This window comes from Rhinolophus hipposideros (assembly GCF_964194185.1).
Source record: "Rhinolophus hipposideros genome assembly, chromosome: 12".
NCBI classification, from domain to species: domain Eukaryota; kingdom Metazoa; phylum Chordata; class Mammalia; order Chiroptera; family Rhinolophidae; genus Rhinolophus; species Rhinolophus hipposideros.
In genome coordinates this window covers 245,198-263,377 of record NC_138058.1, presented here as the reverse complement: position 1 = coordinate 263,377, position 18,180 = coordinate 245,198, and the positions used below count along the sequence as shown (strand labels likewise).

Below are 18,180 nucleotides of genomic sequence, written 5' to 3'. Positions count from 1 at the left end.
TTCTGGGGAGTGGCAACAGTGTCAAGAGCAGACGTTATTTCTTGTAGAGGAAACCAGAGTTTCCAGACCAAGGAGGGGAGGGTATCCTGACGTGGCCATGGATCAGACAAAGCAGGTGCTTGGGAGGGAGACAAGGCTCAGCCTAAGGAGCTGGACATGGCCAGAAATCCAGACGTGGCTAGCATTCCAGAGTCCGTGAGGAGTGGCCTCGACCTGAGCCATGTAACCTGGTACACAGCGTGGGTTGGGGGACAGGGAGCGAAGGTGACCCGGCAGACAGGGCAGGGGGCCCAGCCACCCCAGCTGACCTCCTGGTGAGGGCTAAAAGCAGGACCCTCAAGGACAGAGTGAGTCACGCTGTAGCCAAAAGAAGTGAGACAGAGGAAACGGCCTTGGTGAGACGGCATTCACAGAGCATCAACGTGAACTTTTTCTCTCTCAGAGGGGACTCTTCTGCCACATATGGTAGCCTCAGACACAGGAGGCTGGTTGGAGGGGAGGGAAAGGGGGAAGCAAGCGTCCAGGGGCGAGGTCTGGCTGGGCAGCAGCACAACCTGCCCATGTAGGAGACACAGCCACTGGACGGCAAGTGTCCAAGGCCAGCCCTGGGTGACGTCCTGCCCCCAGAAGCCTCAGAGGATGAGGACCGAGGGCTAGTCCGTGTCCCGAGACCCTCCTGCCTCCTGGGTAATCTTTGGTTTCCAATGGAGTAGGTACTACGAGACCGGCAGCATCCGGCCTGGGGTGATTGGCGGCTCCAAGCCCAAGGTGGCCACCCCCAAGGTGGTGGAGAAGATTGGTGACTACAAGCGGCACAACCCCACCATGTTTGCCTGGGAGATCCGAGACCGGCTCCTGGCGGAGGGTGTCTGTGACAACGACACTGTGCCTAGTGTCAGCTCCATCAACAGGTGACATGCAGACCGCAGCCAGGGGCCTGAGGGTTATGACAGACACCAGGGGAAGGCGCTGGCTTATGGGCAACGCTGGGAAGGAGCCTCGTGCCAGGAGCCCCGGGCACAGGGCAGGTGTCACAGGCCGGGCTGTGCTCTCTGAACTCCCCCTCCTTACACTCCACAGTCTCTTTATTCAGTGAAAAAGCCCTCTTCTTCAATTGATTTTTTCTTAGGCAGACCTGGCCCTCATTCAGGCATTCACTCATATGTTTGGCCATTTGGTTATTCAGTCACCACCTTACTCAATCATTTGCTCACACTCATTCGTATGTACACAATTCATTGTCCTATGCCAGGCCCTGGGGACACACAATTCTTGGCCTGAGCTCACAGTCACCTGGGGAGACACACACTAACCCACACACACAGTTGCAAAATTGCAGCTCTAGTCCTGCTCGGGACAGGAACACGAGGATATGCAGGCCACCACAGGGTGACTTGTTGGGGAAAGATGCCCGAGTAAGAAACAATGAATAAGAGTTAACTAGCTGAGAAGGGAGGGACAAGAGCTCTCAGAGAGCACATGCAAAGGCCCCATGGCTCTTATACAAGAAGCTGAAAGACAGCCAGTGACAGAGAGCAGGGGAGCAGGAGGTGGGCTGGCACGGAGCAGCCAGTGAAGGCCGCTGGGTGGGGTCTGTCCGTGCAGGGGACACAGTGGGGTCGGGGTGCAGGTTACGTGTCCTTGCCGCTGACCCTCGAGCGACGAGAATGCCACGGCAGTTTTAAGCAGGAGACTGGCTTGCCTCTCAGAGTCCAGTCTGTCTGCTACAGGGAGAAGAGGACAGAAAGGCCAATCGTGGATGGGGTGGTGGTGGATGGCCTGGACGGTGGGTGGTGGTGCACAGGGGTGCTGGCGGCCAGGAAGCGGGTCAGATGGTGGTTTGACAGTGGAGCAGGGAGGCATTTCTGCCCGGACTGACCGACGGCACCGCCATGAGATGGGAGCACCAGGATGGATCAGGTGTGAGCGGAGCGTGGGGCTTTGAGTGTCAGGTGCCTTTGAGACACCCACGTGGGGGCTCAAAAAGGCATTGGCTGTGGGTGGGGCAGCCAGCAGTCCTGCTTCCTCCTCATGTCCCCACCGGCCTTTCTTCCCTTCCTCACAGAATCATCCGGACCAAAGTGCAGCAACCGTTCAACCTCCCCATGGACAGCTGCGTGGCCACCAAGTCCCTGAGCCCAGGACACACCCTGAGTGAGTGCCACGGGGCCTGTAGGTGCCCACACGGGGTCCCACACACACCATGGTTGCACCGAGCCCTTCCATGGGGTAGGAGCCCGCTAGGCTCCCAGGGACCAGACACTGCGATATTCAGGGTGAAAGCACGTCCTGCAGCCTTGACTGCAGAGCCCCTCCCACCAGCAGTAGGGGCTCTCAGGGCAGGGGCTCCCCCACATCCTGACCCCGTCCCTCTCACACCCTACAGTCCCGAGCTCAGCCGTGACACCCCCGGAGTCACCCCAGTCAGACTCTCTGGGCTCCACCTACTCCATCAATGGGCTGCTGGGGATTGCCCAGCCCAGCAGCGACGGCAAGAGGAAGATGGACGACAGTGAGTGTGGGGTGCAGAGGGAAGGTTGGGGTGCAGAGGCCCCCCTTCGGCCCAGGACTTCCTAGGCTCAGGGGCCTGCAGCGTGCAGCTTACTGAGCTGGCCACAGCCCTGCGGCCCAAGGTCGCAATGGGTCCTTTCGTCCCTGTGCAGCTGAGTCTGCTCCCCATTCTGGCCCAGGTGGGTGGGGCCCCTGACAGCTTTCTCCCTGCCCGGGGATGTCAGGTGACCAGGACAGCTGCCGGCTGAGCATGGACTCCCGCAAACACCTCCGCACGGACGCCTTCAGCCAGCACCACCTGGAGCCGCTCGACTGTCCCCTGGAGCGACAGCTCTACCCCGAGGCCTATGCCTCCCCCAGCCACACCAAAGGCGAGCAGGTGAGAGGCCGTGCAGTTTGCCGGGTGGTTGGCAGGTCTCTGAGGACCCCAAACCTGCCTATGGTTCTGCCATCAAAGCAGCCAGAAGTCCCCTCAATGGCTCCTCGGCACAAGATTTGTGCGGCTCTGAGCCCAACATGAGCTATTATGTGGGTGCTGGCACTCCCTCCTCATCCCCCCAGGCCTTTCACCTTCCCTCAGCCACACTGATCTCAGCCCTTTCAGGGGTCCCTGCCACCTGGCTGTGCCATCCCCCTCCTGAACGCAGGGTCAGGTCCTGCCGCCCGAAGCCTTGCACGGTGACCTCAGCTGGCACTTGCAGCCCCACCTCTGGCCACTCAGGCCTGCCCCCCATGACCCCGCGTGACTCAGGATGTGAGCATGCCCTTTCGTCATGCCTCCCTGCCCTGGCACACTGCGTGCTCTGGTGTACAGTGCCTTTCCTCCCGCTGCTCTTCCTGGAAAAATACTGCTCGGCCATTATGACTCAGCCGAAGCACCACCCTGCCCATCAGTGCGTCCCTTCCCTCCTGGTCACTACTCATGTTGGATCGCAGTCATCCAGTGGACAGAGGTGTGACAACACAGTGGGAAGCATTTTGGGACACTTAAAATTTCCGGCACCAAGCCCTGTGCCCGTTGACAGAGATGCTCTGTAAGGGTGGTTTCAACGGCCGAGCCGAGAAACCCATAGACAATTGCAAGCTCCAAGGCCATTGTCACCTGCAGCTCAGGGTAGGTGACAGCTTGTCATGGGCTGGCTTCTGTGAGGCTGGCAGAGATGGCCCAGCAGAGTCCCTCCACTCTGACCGAGAACCCAGGACACTGCCTCTGGTAGTTACGATCTGCCAGCTGCCACAAGTACCCCCACACCCCGCTGGTCAGCACCTCAGCAGTTTTAGGGTGCTGTCTGCTCTCTTTTCTTTGCTCACACTGTCATTGTCCAGGAGTGAGGCAAGCCCTTACTCCCTTAAGATCTGAGTAGGACAATGGCGCTGATGCCACCGTCAGCTGAACCTTTCTCGTGGCCATCTGGCAGCTTGGCCCTTTCCAGTACCCACAGCTGGGCAGGCAACCTGCATCAGTCCTTCAGTCGGCCTGGGCAAGGGGTGCAGAGGGAACCACTGTCAGCAGCTGGGGACAGGGCCAGCACATGGCTTCAACGGAGCCCGCCATGGAGGCCCTGGGCACCTGCTGGGCCCACACCTGAGCCCCCCAAGGCACCCTGTTCTGTGACAAGGACACCAAGACCCTACCACGCTGGTATGTGCACAGGAAATCATGCAGTGAGTCACAGCTACAAGGATCTCTAGACCACCGGGCCCAGTGTCTCCGTTTGTGTGGAAATGAGCCAGGGCCAGGGAGGATGGAGAGCCCCTGGTGTCACTCCAACAGGCCCACTGTCACCGTTGTTAGGTGGGGACATTGAGGCCCAGCATGTCCCCCCATCCGGGTCCCCCCATCAGTCATCTACTCCTCGTCCACCCACGTGGCTTCAGGTGAGGGGGCAGGGACAACCCTGGTAAGGTACCTTCCTGCCTTGCTGGCTGACGGTGCCGCCCAGGGGCACCGTGTTCTCCCACCTGGATGGTGAGGCTGTCTGGATGGGGTGGGCGAAAATATGCCATCTTTGGGGCAGAAGCGGCCAGTGTCACTCCCAAGTATAGTTAGGAGTGTGCAGTGCTTGTCTCTCTGTTCTTCAAGTGTATTAAGAAGCAGGCCGACAGATTGCAAACGTTACGGTGACAGAGACGAGAGCCTGTCACGTGGCCGACACAGCTGTCCTGTCGTAACTGCTTACTGACCACGCGTGTCCCCAAGCACTCTGGGCTCAGTGCCCCATGTGCATGGAGATCTCACGTCAGCCTCATGCAGCAGGCCCTGCCAGCCATTGCACAGGTGACAAACTCACGGCCCAGACAGGTCAGGACACAAAGCTACTTGGCTGCCGGAGCAGAGCCAGGGTTCAGCCAAGTTCTGTGCCCAATGCCAGTGCAGTGCCCGCCTGAAAGCCTGGGAGGCGGAGCCGTTCTGAGCGGCATCACCAAAATGTCTGACGACATAAGTTTGGGGATTTCCACTGGATTTGGGGGCAGCTATAGGATTTCAGCAGGTACTTTGCTACGGAAGCGACATCTGTAAGGCATTTTACACTTTCCTTACTCTAGAAATTAGGTGTTGCATTCGGTTTCATTAAGCTGGGCTGTCAGTTTGTCCCCCACCTCCTCTGCCTTGAAGCCAGGCCCTCAGAAGGCCTGGGACCAGAGCACCACTGAGTCAGTGAGTGCAGCCACACGGTGCCCTGGTGACCTTCGGAGGTGCCCGGCTCCTTGGAGAGTGGGCTCAGTGGGCATCACTGTCTGCTGCGTAGCCGGGAGCGACCTGTGACTTGTTTTACACAGTGTCTCATGGCATGTTTGTGACGTGTGTGTGCTGTGTGCTGCCTCGGCCTCTGGTGGTAGGGGTCACGGCGAGGGGTGGTGCATGCCTACCTTTAACTGAACAAGTTCTTTCTGGAGGGAGCACCTGAGAAGATGGCCCTGCTCGTGTCAAAAGCAGGGGGAGGGAGGGGGAGAGGTGAGTTCTAAAATGTTGTTGAAAGAAGAAAGGCCTGTTTCATCTTCAAACTGAAGCTGAGCATTTCTGTTTGCTGGATATGGAGACAGAGGCAGGGAGCCCCCCTGTGCTGGTGGGACCTACAGCTGTCAAGTGACTGAAGGGGAGGGCCTGGGGCAGGGCCAGGGACCTCGAGGCTCCAGGCTCACCCACATCACATGACTGCCAGGAGACGGAGCAGACAACAGAGGCAAAGCCCTTGGCAAATGTAGGAAGTGGTGATGTTAACCAGTTCAGGGCTCTGGAGCCAGACCCTGGGTTTAATCCTGGCTCCGCCCCTATGGGAGAGTGGCAGGTGTCTTGCCCTCTCTGTGCCTGCGTTTCCTACTGGAGAGGAATAAACAAATGAATTGACTGAGGCACTCAGCACAGTCCACGGGCCGAGGGCTCTACTCCACGTCCTGTCCTGGCTGGGTTCAAACCCTGTGAGCAGACAAAGAAGGGGTACCACTGTCCAGCAGCGCGGTCCTAGGAAGGAGCCGCTCCATCTGGCATTCCACCAGCCCTGTGAGCCTGGGCTTGGGACAACGGCAGGGCTGTGGGGGACAGTAAGACCTGTTGAACCCGCTAAGTGGAGTGAGTGGGGGCAGGGGACACTGAGGGAGTGTTTTCCAGGACGTGGCTGCAGGTAAGATTCACCCCAGGTGCCCCTGAGCTGACTTCTCTTTCTCCCCAGGGTCTCTACCCACTGCCCCTGCTTAACAGCACCCTGGACGATGGGAAGGCCACCCTGACCCCATCCAACACACCCTTGGGGCGCAACCTCTCAACTCATCAGACCTACCCCGTGGTGGCAGGTAGGGTGCCTGGAGCCTCCTGGGCCCTGTGGCCCCAGCTCCGAGGATGGGCTGGAGGGCAGGTGAGGGCAGGGAGTGGCTGGCCTGAGGAGGAAGGAGTTAGGGCTCTGGGCCTGGACAGGACAGGGGCTGTGCGGCTGGGCCTCCTGGTGGGTCACGCGGGTCCTACTGTCTGCTCAGCAACCCCATAGCGGGACAGGTGGGCACATCGGCCCTTGTCTACCCTGGCAGAGGCACCGCAGGGAGATGGAGCTGCTCCCTGCCTCTCTCAGCCTGGGGAGCACCCTCCCACCATCCCCAGACCCAAGAGGGTGACCCTCCCGCCCTGCACCCCGCACCCCCATCTCATGGCTTGGCTGTGCATGCCCCACTCTCATCTCACCCTCTGTCCTTGTCTCCCCCCCACAGATCCTCACTCACCCTTCGCCATAAAGCAGGAAAGCCCCGAGGTGTCCAGTTCTAGCTCCACCCCTTCCTCTTTATCTAGCTCCGCCTTTTTGGACCTGCAGCAAGCCAGCTCCGGGGTCCCCGCGGGAGCCTCGGTCCCGCCCTTCAATGCCTTTCCCCACGCTGCCTCCGTGTACGGGCAGCTCGCGGGCCAGGCCCTCCTCTCAGGTACGACAGGGAGGGCCGGGCCTGCAGCCATCGTTTCCTGGTGGGGGGAGGGACCTCAGGGCCGGTCCCCCAGTTTGAGGGAGTCCAGCCTCCTCTCTCGCCCCTGTCCTGCCACCATCAGCCTCTTCCCAAATTTCCTGTTAGAGGGGCCAGGATGCCGGTCTGCAGGCAGCAGATTCAGACCACTGGGGGACAGGTACTATGGGGGTGCATAGAACTGGGATGCGTTGAAGATTTCCAGAATCTGGCCTTGAGGCCAGCTGCCAGGTACTGTGAAGCAATGAGCCCTTGGTCTGGGTAAAACACTTAAAAGAGAGGGAAAAAGGAAAAAAACTTTGGAGTCATTGGATTTTGGAGACAGTTTCTGTATCAGATTTCTGAAGAAGAAAGAGGCCAGGCACAGCTGGGTCCTCACATGTGGTGGAGCTCCGCTGGTGCAGGCTTCACAGTGCCACCCTCAGAGGACACTCAGCAGAGTGACTCACACACTTGGGAGATGAGAGTGGGGCACGGTCAGCGATGACCTCAAAGCATTCCAGGCTGGAAGCACCTGAGGGGTGTTTGAGCAAACCCCCTTTATACTGAGAGGGGAAGGGCAGGGGAGGGGGCCTGGCTGAGGCCCTGAGTGGGAGCCTGGTGTCGGCAGGTGACGCTTGGCCTGTGCACCCAGGACAGTGGCTGAAAGCACGAGGTGTTTGTTGGACGGAATGATGGTGGGGGCAGTGTCCCATTCTGCCCTCAGACACCCGAGGGGCCTCCAGCAGGAGCACGCTGCTTCAGGCGTGGGCTGGGCATGGAACCAGGTCCAAAAGGGCAGCAGGAAGGGGCTTGGCCCTCTGACCAGTAGTTTTCAGACGTGCTGGGCCTCACCACTCTTTCTGGAAATGAAAGCTTTCCCTTGGAAACGGCTGCTTGTCCACTGCCGAGTTTGTTCCCCTTTTAGAACCAACTGCACACCTGGGATCTGTTTGCGTGAGCAACGTGTGATGTGGGAGGCCGTCTTGGGGGAGGCAGGCACAGAGGCAAAGGGCTAGTACGGGAAGCCCCGTATGCGGGAAGCAAGGAAGAAAGTGTTGACTCAGAGTTCAGGATTTCAAAAGAGGGTGAAGTCAGTGGAGATGGGTCACTTGTTTTGACCAAAGTGATGAAAGGAGAAGTCTGTGAGCTGCATGGGGTGACGTCAGCCAGAGAAAATGGAATGGGGGAGGTGGCTGAAGAGGCCCTGTTCCCTGTGGGCCTCGTGTGAATGGCAGGCAGGGCCGGAGGGCCGGATGCAGATATGAGAAGAGAGGACAGAGAGCGCGATGAGACCAGCTGGGTGAGGAGGGAGGACAGAGGACTCAGAGCACAGCCTGGGGAGCGGCAGGAAGTGTAGCTGGAACAACCCAGGGAAACGCCTTACCCCAAAGCTCCCACACTTCCTTCCCTCCCTGTCGCCTCCTCAGGGCTTCAAGCGCCCCCATCAAACTCAGTCCGATCAGGGACGCTTCCGACTTGTACCAGCTCTGAGTCTGGGGACACGCCCACTCCCCACACCAGCCGCAGGGTGTGCACCGGCAGGTGTCCTTCAGGCGGCGGCCCAGAGCCAGGCCCAGTGGTGCTGAGGTGCAGGGTGTCAACCCCATGAGGACCAATGGTGGCCACAGGGCCCAGCCCGCACAGAGGCAGGGGCTCTGAGAGGAGCTAGTGGTGCCCAGCCTCAAGGGACTGGGTCCAGGCAGGTGGCCAAAAGCCATAGTTCACAGCCCTGTGGCTGGGCACAAGGCCGGTGATGGCTGGGGCCCATGCCGAGCCCAGGGGTTGGCCTGGATATCCTTACAGACCGTCCCCCTATGGGCCCTGATTGAGATTGGACCTAAGTACCTGCCATGTGTTCAAGCCAGGGTGAGCGGACTGGGAGGCCCAGAGAGAAGGGAGGGCCGCAGGCTGGGAAGTGGGGGCTGGACACCTATTCAAGGGAGGAGGAAGTGGGTTTGAAAGAAAGGGAAGGAAGCCAGGGCCAAGGGGAAAGGAGGGAGCTGGTGACTGCTCTTTCCATGGCCAGCTCAGCCCCCACCTGTGGGGACCTTCCTCCTCTGAGGCTGCCTAAGGACCGTGCTGCCACCTCCTGCCATCGTTGCTGCTTGGCAGAGTCCCCAGGTCACTCCTCTCCCAGCCCGGCAGCTCTGACTTTCCTGGCTCCGGACTTCTCCCCAACCAGCCAAGACCAAGCAGTATCCGGGTTTGGGGAATGTAGGATCACCCCACATTCCTCCCCACTCCCTTCAGATGCCCCGTCTGGGGTCCCAACATACTTGCCAGGAGTGCTCTGGAGGTACCTGGTCCTGGCTGCTCTAGCTCTGCTGGCTTTGACTTTGGTTTTATCATCAAAGAGTCCATTACCCGCCTCCATCCTTTTGTGCAAAATTATATGTAGCCTGCCAGAGAGATTTCAGGATTGCCATAAATCCTCCTTGCTATCGGAACAAGATAAGGAATTGAAAAGGGTCAGGTAGAGGGCAGACATCAAAGAGGGCAAATAAAATGGTCTGAAACTACTCTGCCCTCTGAATTCCTCCACCTCATGGTGTTCTGATCCTGCTTCCTAGCAGGCTTTACACAATTTGCCAACATTTTTCTTGGGTGCTAGTGTTGGCTTATAAACCCCACTTCACAGCCAGTCGACGCGGACCTGTCGACCCTAGGCCAACTTCTTAAAAATAGGACCATACTGGAAGTGTATTTCTGTGTGCGGAATTACAAACCAAAGATAAACTTATGGTGAACAGCCTTAGAAACAAATGGATGAAAGGGTATGGCGAGGCCGCCGTGGAGGGCCTCCACCTTATGGCTTCGTTTCTATGAAGGATGCAAGGTTCTTGGCTCTTGGGGAAGAAACCGTGTATTTAAGGAATTGAAATGAAGAGTTTTGTGGGACTGGCAGGAACATTTATGTCCACAGTCTGGGAGAGGACCGCCCTAAAGGGAGTCTTACCGGCATGTCCAGGAGGCCAAGGTCACGAGGAGGCCTTGTGGTCTGTGCCAGCATTTGGTTCAGATGTCTCTGCCCCACGGGGATGAGATTAGGTGACTGAGAGGAATGAAGATTAAAACCTGAGAATACAGGGCCGTGAGGCTTACGAGTTCAATTTCCAAGAGAAATTTGGGAGCTAGTTCTCATGGGAGCTGACTCAGGGCACTACTGTAGTGGAACTGAGTTGTGGCTTCAGGGGAGCCTGTCCCCTGGGCTCTGCCCAATGAGCTGCCTGAAGAAGCAGCAGGCTCAGGAGATGAAGGGGGCAGGATGAGACCAGGGGGAAGGGGCAGCCCTGGAGATCCATGGCCTGAGAACCGAGACTTGCCTGCTCACCCCCAGCCCCATTGTGGTCACACAGATGCAGCCTCAGGCTCCTTTCCAACACAGTGACCCGGGGAGCCCCTGGCACTCAGTCAAAAAGTAAGGGAAGCCTGTCACCCAGCTCAGGTCTTCATGAGACTCACGGGAATCTGTAGCTCAGAGAGCTTAAGTGTCTTGTGTCTTAGCCACAACCTGACCTAGATCTAGACCCCCTCAAGGGAGGAGGGGTGGAGAAGGTGTCCAGCTGGGCCGGCCACCACCTCTTTGGTCACTCTCCTGCTCGGGCCACTGGCCCTCAAACATGCCCGTCACTCCCTCTCATGCAGGCTGCTGACCAGGCACTTGGCCCAAGGCCTGAGGGCTCAGTCTGAGAAGTACCCTTATGTCAGGCTGTAGCTCGGTAATCTGTGCAGCCTTCTCCTGCCACTCCAAATATGAGGAAGTCCCCTTCTCCTCACCTGCGTCCCCATCCCATGTCAAGGGAGCTGAGCCCATCTGTAGAACCCCAGCGGGTCCCCTCTGTGTGTTCTAGCACCAGTCACAGCTGGACATTGAAGGTCAAGCAACTCAGAGGCTGTGTTCACTTTTATCAACAGTCACACAGCTCCAAATAATGAACACAGACGACTCATTTCAAATAGGATTTATTATGTAAGGGCTCCCGTGACAAGTGATAATTTATACAATCTGTTGATGTCACTAATCAGCGTCCACCTGGAGCATGAAACCCTGGCTCTGAATTCCACCGACAATATCACGGCAATGGTGAGAAGGTTCCTAAGGCCACTTTGTTTTCACATTTTACATGTGAGGAAACTGAGGCTTTGGGAATGTAGACCCTGGTCTTAGGGCACTTGAGAAACGAGCCACAGGAGTGGGGTAAGACCGGCTGAGGTCCTGGGGTTCCATGACCCCCTGCAGAGAAAGGGCATAAGTCCAGTAGGCCTGGTCCTGATTCTGAGCCCTGGTGCTTGGCTCCCAGTTCTCCCTCTCCCCCTAATCTATGCCCCTTGTTGACTTAGGGCCTGGCCTTGCTAATTTGGCATTCCAGCTTCCCACAAGTGCCCGGTTCATCATACTTCCTCATAAGCATTTCCTGAATTAGCAGCTTGTGTTCAGGGACTCTCCAGAAAGAGAGGTGAGGAGGGATCAGTGACTGTTCCGCTGATGGTTTATAGGGTCTATGGCACATGCCTTACCTTCCGTCATCACCAGACAACCCCGATGGGGCTGAGGTACGAAGGATGTCATGGGCATTGGTGGGAAGAAGGTCGGTCCGGCAGTACCATAGAGGGGACGCACTTGGTAAGCTGGTTGACAGGGACTCAGGGGGCCCATGTTAAGTCCTAATTGGAAATGCAGCCCCTGAGGTGGCAGAGGCAGAAGGCATCAGGTACAGTGGTCACACTCTAACACAGCACTTCTCAGCCAGGGGACATTCTGCAGCCAGGTGACATATGGCAGCATCTGGAGAGAATTTTGGTTGTCACACTGGGTGGGAGCTGCTCCTGGCATCAGTGGGTAGAGGCCTAGGATGGGAGCACCCCACAATGCAGAGGACGATCCCGAAGTCAGCAGTTCTGAGGCTGAGAAACCCTTAAACACGACAAATAATTCATCCTCCAAACTGGGGCATTCTGAGAGTGGAAGGTGTGTTCCGGACAATGTGCTGGGGCGATGGCCATGACCTCGGCTGGCCAGCACGTCATCCCTCTGGCAAGACTCTTCGGTGAGGAGCCTGAGCTGGGCCTGCAGGACTTGAGAAGGAGAGCAGGGCGCAGGGGAGAGACACACCCCCGGGCAGGCAGGGTCTCCAAACAGGAAGCATGGACAGGTGCACAGGTGAAGCCAGGGACATGGGACCCCACGGAGCTGACTCAGTGTCACCAACAGATAAGCAAAGAGCTGGTGTCTGTTCTGCTGAAAATGGTTCTTTTCAGGAATGGGACTGCCAGATGTGTGGGTCATGGCCATGTGTAAATGCTGCATAGCTCTCAGCCTGCGTCTCCTGTTCAGGGTCGGGGTAGCCAGGTGGTCTCCTGTCCCCTGTAAATCTGATGGGCTGTATCCCTGGTCAGGCCAGCAGTAGGAGGAGTGCCACTCTGGCTCAGTGATTGATTAGCGCTGTCTGACACGAGTCCCAAAGGAAGGCTAGCAATGAGCCGGCAGGCCAGCCCTGTGCTACCCTCCATAGGGCCTTGCTCTTGGTTCTGCTCAGAGCTGGGGCTGAAAGGGTGTGAGCTCTCAGTCCAGTGGGCTAGAACATATTCATTTAGGCCAGCAGTGCCTGCTGCTATGCTGGATGCTGTGAGGGTGTGGGGGACCCAGAAGACACAGCCCCCAGCCTCCTCATCAAAGATGTGTTTGTGGGTGAGTGAGATTCCTGGAGATAAAATCATGAGAACAGGGGATAACCACAGAATTGCAATAGCAAGTGCTCCCTGTGAGGTGGAGCCTGTATGCAGCAGGGGAGAGGGGAGGGGAAGGAAGTACAGGGGCCCAGCCAATGATTCCTTGTTGTGTCTTTCCAGGACGAGAGATGGTGGGGCCCACGCTGCCCGGATACCCACCCCACATCCCCACCAGTGGGCAGGGCAGCTATGCCTCTTCTGCCATCGCAGGCATGGTGGCAGGTAAGGGAGGGGATGTGAGGAGGGGGCATTGCCAAGATGAAGTGTTGTCCAAAGGTGGAGCAAGAGGGGATGAGGGGGCGAGTGTCCCATGCACAGGCTTCCCGAAGGGCACTGCAGGGTGGACCTGAGAGGGATCTCCTTGTAAAGGCCTGGCGAAGAGGCCCCAGTACCACCAGGCCTCCTTCACTGTCCCCAGCTTGGCCTCCTCCTTCCCAGATGCTCCCATATCCCGCCATTATGAAAAGGGGGCAACTGTGGCAGATGGTTGCTCAGATCCCAGCCCACCCCTCCATCCATGGAGAGCCCCACTGGAGGGCTCTTGGGGCCACAAAACGCTGGGGGCTAAACATAAACCCAGTCACTTAACTCTGCTTAGCCTCAGTTTATCTTCTGAAACATCTAAATAGAAATGGTGTTGGTGACCATCATAATGACGATGGCTGAAATACAGCCCCCTTCATACCCCACACTCACTCAACCCTGCATGGGTGGGACCCATGTCCCAACTAACCCAAGTGTGACATCAGCTGGGAGCGTTTGTCCATCGTCATTTGGGCTGTCCTGCAGTCCTGCCTGCGTCATTTGGGTTTCTTTGTCTGCCAACATGGTCATCACCCAATGGTTCCCCAGGGGTGTTAAGATCTGGACAAGTGAGGAGCACAAGGAGACTCTCTTTGGGCGGTTGTCTCTCTAGGAGCCACATAAGAAGGATGGACAGGGTAGAATCCAGCCATTTCCACTGGCCAGGGAGGGGGAGGGGAAGTGGGGGAAGGGGCTCTGACCCCCATGCCAGCCTTGGGCCCTCCTCCCTGGCCTGACCCCAGAGACAGTGCCCTCACCCAGGCCTGCTCCCTGCCCTCCACCCAGGGGTTGTCTTTGCCAGCCACCAAGTCTGGTGCCCTGTGTGAGGCGGGGGCTGGGCTGTGCTGGGCAGAGGGAGAGGAGGTGCTCTGGCTCCCTGGGAACCTGCTGAGCTGGCACTTGTTGCTGCCTGGTTACCAGGGCAATGTGCTTAATGCAGCGTTGAAAATACAGAATACCGACTCCTCTCCCTCCTGGCCGAGACTCTTTCCCTCCCTCCCTTCCTCTTCTGGAGCGTGAAATGAGATTGGTCAAGATAAAAAAGGAAAAGACTCGGTTATTTTTCCAAGAGTGTGGATAATGGGGCCTCTCAATCAGAATCCCGGGCTCCAGTTGGCTCCCCACCCCCTTGCCTCCTCCCCACCTCCCCTGCTGCCTGCTTAGAGGGAGGAGGAAGCTAAAGCTCAGGCTTCCCTCTTGATTAGGAATCATCCCAGGGGCAGGCCCAGGCCAAGGGTTCCCAGGGCCCAGAGTCTGGCCTGTGAGGTAGCTGGAAGGCACGGGTCTCTCACCAAAGGCCCCCCGGTTGTTTCCAGAAAGCCCTCACCCTGAGTGGTGCTGTGAAGACAAAAACAGCAGAACCACAGCAAGTGGATTGCAAAAGGGAGGGGCCTAGCCTTGTGTGCTGGGTTGGCTCCCAATAAGTTACATGCAAATTCATTTCCAGAAAATGTAATGCTATTTAAATGTTTCACCTGATTTCTAGGAACTCCATGGAGTAAATGAATTCTTAAGTTTTTTGTAGATAATTATTTGTCCATCTCTTACCACTGACCACAATCTCCCAGTTGACCAAATGGGTGTTCCTTTTATTAAGATCAATAAACCTTCATTGAGCACCTATTATGTGCTACATACATAATAAATCCTTCAAGCAAGGTATGCCAATGATGGCCTTCAGTCAGTCATAGAAGGAAAGCAGAGATAATTTATTACGCACTTCTGTATGCTTGACCATTCACAGATCTAACTTTATTTCTCATTTATCTCTCCCATAAGCCTGGTTTTACACAGATAAGGAAACAAGCTTAGAAAAGCCAAGTGGTGTGCTCAGAGTCATAACCACACCAAGTGGCTTACTTGTGTTGATTTCAAACCTAGGGACCTTCCTACTACACCACACTGCTTCCCACCACATCAGCTATAAGACAGCAACACAGGAGCAGGCTGAGACACAGGCTTTTCTTGTTTTGTCTTCTCGTTGTCGTTGTTCCTGCTACATCGACACAACTAATGACCCTCACACCAGTTCTGGAGCTGATCCAACAGCTCCAGATAGCTTGATCCCTTCATCCACCCATCCATCTTTCCATCCACTCATCTTTACACACATTTTTCCATACATTCTTATAACTTCTCATCCATCCTTCTAGCCATCCATCCATCCTTCCATCCACCCATCCTTCTATCCATTCTTCTGTCCATCCATCATCCATCCATCCATCCACACATCCATCCTTCTATCCACCCATCTTTCCATCCATCCATCTCCATGTGTCAATCCATTTTTCCATCATCCATTTTTCCATTATCCATTCTTCTATCCACCATCTTTCTATTCATCCATCCTTCCATCCATCCATCCATCCATCCATCCATCCATTCATCTTCCATCCACCCATCCATCCATTCGTCCACCTATCCATTCTTCTACCTACCCATCATTCTATCCATCCATCTGTCCATGTGTCCATTCATTTTTCCATCATCCATCTTTCCATTATCCATCCTTCCATCCATCCACCATCTTTCCGTCCATTCAGCCATCATCCATCCATCCTTCCATCCATCCAACCATTCATGTACCCATCCATTCATCCATCTGTCCATTCATTTTTCCATCATCCATCTTTTCATTATCCATTCATCCATCCTCCCACCCACCCATCTTCTATCCACGGTGAATTGGCTATAGGGGTTCAAAAATGGAGAAAACAAGGATGATCTCTATGTTTGGGGCTTGGGAAGATGCCTGGGTGGTTGTGGCAACTATGGGTGGGGGAGACTAGGAGAAGTGGAGGTAGAGTGTATGACAGGTAGGGGTCAAGAGTTCTACTGGGCCAGATTAGGATCGAGATCCCCCCTACGTAAGATCCCCCCTGTTTAAGAAGTGAGTAGGTGCGGCATAGGTGTGAAGTCAGGAAAACATTCCGATGGAGGTGTACATGTCTGCCATTGTTCAGAGCTGCTATCTAATGCGGAGGATCAGACAAGATCCTGGGAAAGAGACTGTGGATGTGGAGTCACAAAAGGCTCCCATGCCAAGCCCTGCGGCTCTCCACCCTTTAGAGTTCTCGTAGAGAAGGAACCTGAAGGAGGGTAACGTGGATAGGCCAGTGGGTCAGCATGCACACCTGGAAAGACGGGGTAGTGGACACAAGTGACCACTGGAGTGGCTGGGTAGAGGATGTGGGGTGTGAGGCATCAGCCCGAAAGCAGGGGGTGTGGCGGTGAAGGTGGGGACCATGGAGCAGAGATGGGGCTGGGAGCTGGAGATGGACGTGGGCTAGGATGAGGATTCTTAGAGGATAGCAGAGCATGTTTTGCTGGCTGAAGAAACTGATGAATTAGAAAGGGAGAGATCGATGAAGCAGAAAGGAGAAGGTCTCCCTTGTAGTGGCCAAGTCCTTGGGACAGTGAGTGAGGTGGGATGCAGAGCACACAGGATGGCCGGCCCTTTGTGGGTGGGGGACACGCACAGACCTGGTGGTGGGAAGATGCTGGTCCCCTCCGAGGCCCCATCCTGACCCCAGCATCCCTTTCACTGAAGCCGACAGTGCTGGGCAGGCAGATGTGTGTTCCATAAGTGAATGTGTGTTGAGTGAGTGACAACACGAGAGGGCAAACTGCATCCCACCTCTCTTCCTGTCTCTTGGAGCCAGCAGCCTTGGCACGGGGTGGGGCAGAGGCAGGGGCCCTTGCTGGGTAGCCGGGGGTCTGGGCTACACCAGCGGTAAATGGGGCAGTGCACACTGCCGGGTGCAAGGAAGAACTGCAGTAGGAGCTGGGGGTTCTAGTACCAGCTCTCAGGGAACACGTGGCCTTGGGCTATTGTCACTCCCTTTTTCGTAGCAGTTTCTTCATTTGGGAAACCAATCATTGGATTAGATCATTTCCTCGTTTTCTTTTTCCTTTGCTTTTTCCCCCCTCTCTCTCCACCCCTCCCTCTTTTGCACATATGTTTTGATTTGAGTTGGATGGACACATCCCCACCCCCTAAGGGCTTGCTGTCACTGCCCTTGGCGGTGCTCCTGCCTTCCTGCCCTGGCTTCTATCCCTCCTGTACAAGTGCCTTCTTGTCAGGCAAGGAAGCAGCCCACTGACCCTAACCCAGGTGTTGACACTGTATTTTGGCACCTGCTTAATGGGAGAAGAATAAAAACTAGAATTTCTTGAGTGTTTCTTACATACCAATGAGCATTTAATGTACATTAGCTAATTCAACCCTCATGAAAACCCCAGGAGACAGGGTCCACAATGTGCCCCATTTTTACAACGAGGAAACCGAGGCTCAGAGAAGGTAAGGGATTGTCCGAGGTGACACAGCCAGGAAGTGGGGAGCAGGGACGTGACCCCAGGCCAAGCGGTTCCAGCCTCCCTTGGTTCTGGGAAGGAGACCAGGAGCTGCAGAGGCACTCAGCTCCCGACAGTGATGACTTTCTCAGAGGCAGTGCGAACACTGATGGGACGTGCACAGCTATCCCTAAAAAACACGGGTCTGCACACTGACCGGTTCCTGCTGTGGCGTCCACCTCGCCCCCTTTGGTCCCTCTGCAGACGGTCCAGGGTCACTAGAAGTGGTTGGAACCTGGGCCCTGGAGTCACAGCTCCCACACTGCACTGTGGGCACCTGCAGACCCCAGGGCTCAGTCCCTCACCTGGAAAACACATCACAGTGACACCCACCTCCTGCGGTTCCTGTGAGGGCCAAGCTTGTCAGGGCAGGGCCTTCCAAATGTCCCAAGGGTCCCACGTCCTGCCCTGGCTCCACCTGTGCCCAGGGCTCCCCGTGCCAGCCCTGCACAGCCCCCAGCCCAGCCCTGCTGTGCTGGGCTCACCTCACCTCTCACCTGTGTGCCTCCAACAGGAAGTGACTATTCTGGCAACGCCTATGGCCACACCCCCTACTCCTCCTACAGCGAGGCCTGGCGCTTCCCCAACTCCAGCTTGCTGAGTAAGTGCCCTGGGGCTGTGCAGGGACAGGTGGGGCCTAGGTTAGCCGAGGTACCTGGGAGACAGGGTGACACATAATGCTGGTGGGCAGGTGGTGTGTCTGGTTCTTTGGAGAAGGGAGACTCCCCTGCACCCTTCTTCCCCCTGCTGCCGTCTGCAAGATCCATGCTTTGAGTAGAATCCAGGGCTTCAGCCTTGGGGGTCTGGGTGGATGGCAAGTCTCGCAGTGGACACCATGCCCTCAGGGGCTCTCAGTCC

General features: G+C 56.5%; 1 protein-coding gene across 4 annotated transcripts in view; it reads left to right on the top strand.

The window, feature by feature from the left end:
• The window catches only part of PAX8 (paired box 8), a 46,791-nt gene that overhangs the window by 24,421 nt on the left and 4,190 nt on the right, over positions 1–18,180 (top strand). Inside the window, exons 4-11 of one of the 4 annotated variants that reach the window (XM_081069088.1) lie at positions 714–911; positions 2,066–2,154; positions 2,387–2,512; positions 2,736–2,890; positions 6,183–6,303; positions 6,791–6,918; positions 12,787–12,888; positions 17,837–17,923. In XM_081069088.1, the coding sequence (XP_080925214.1) occupies positions 714–911; positions 2,066–2,154; positions 2,387–2,512; positions 2,736–2,890; positions 6,183–6,303; positions 6,791–6,918; positions 12,787–12,888; positions 17,837–17,923 (1,006 nt within the window). Of the gene's footprint in view, positions 1–710; positions 912–2,065; positions 2,155–2,386; positions 2,513–2,735; positions 2,891–6,182; positions 6,304–6,711; positions 6,919–12,786; positions 12,889–17,836; positions 17,924–18,180 lie in introns of all 4 variants that reach the window. The other 3 variants (XM_081069086.1, XM_081069087.1, XM_081069089.1) reach the window with 3 other exon arrangements.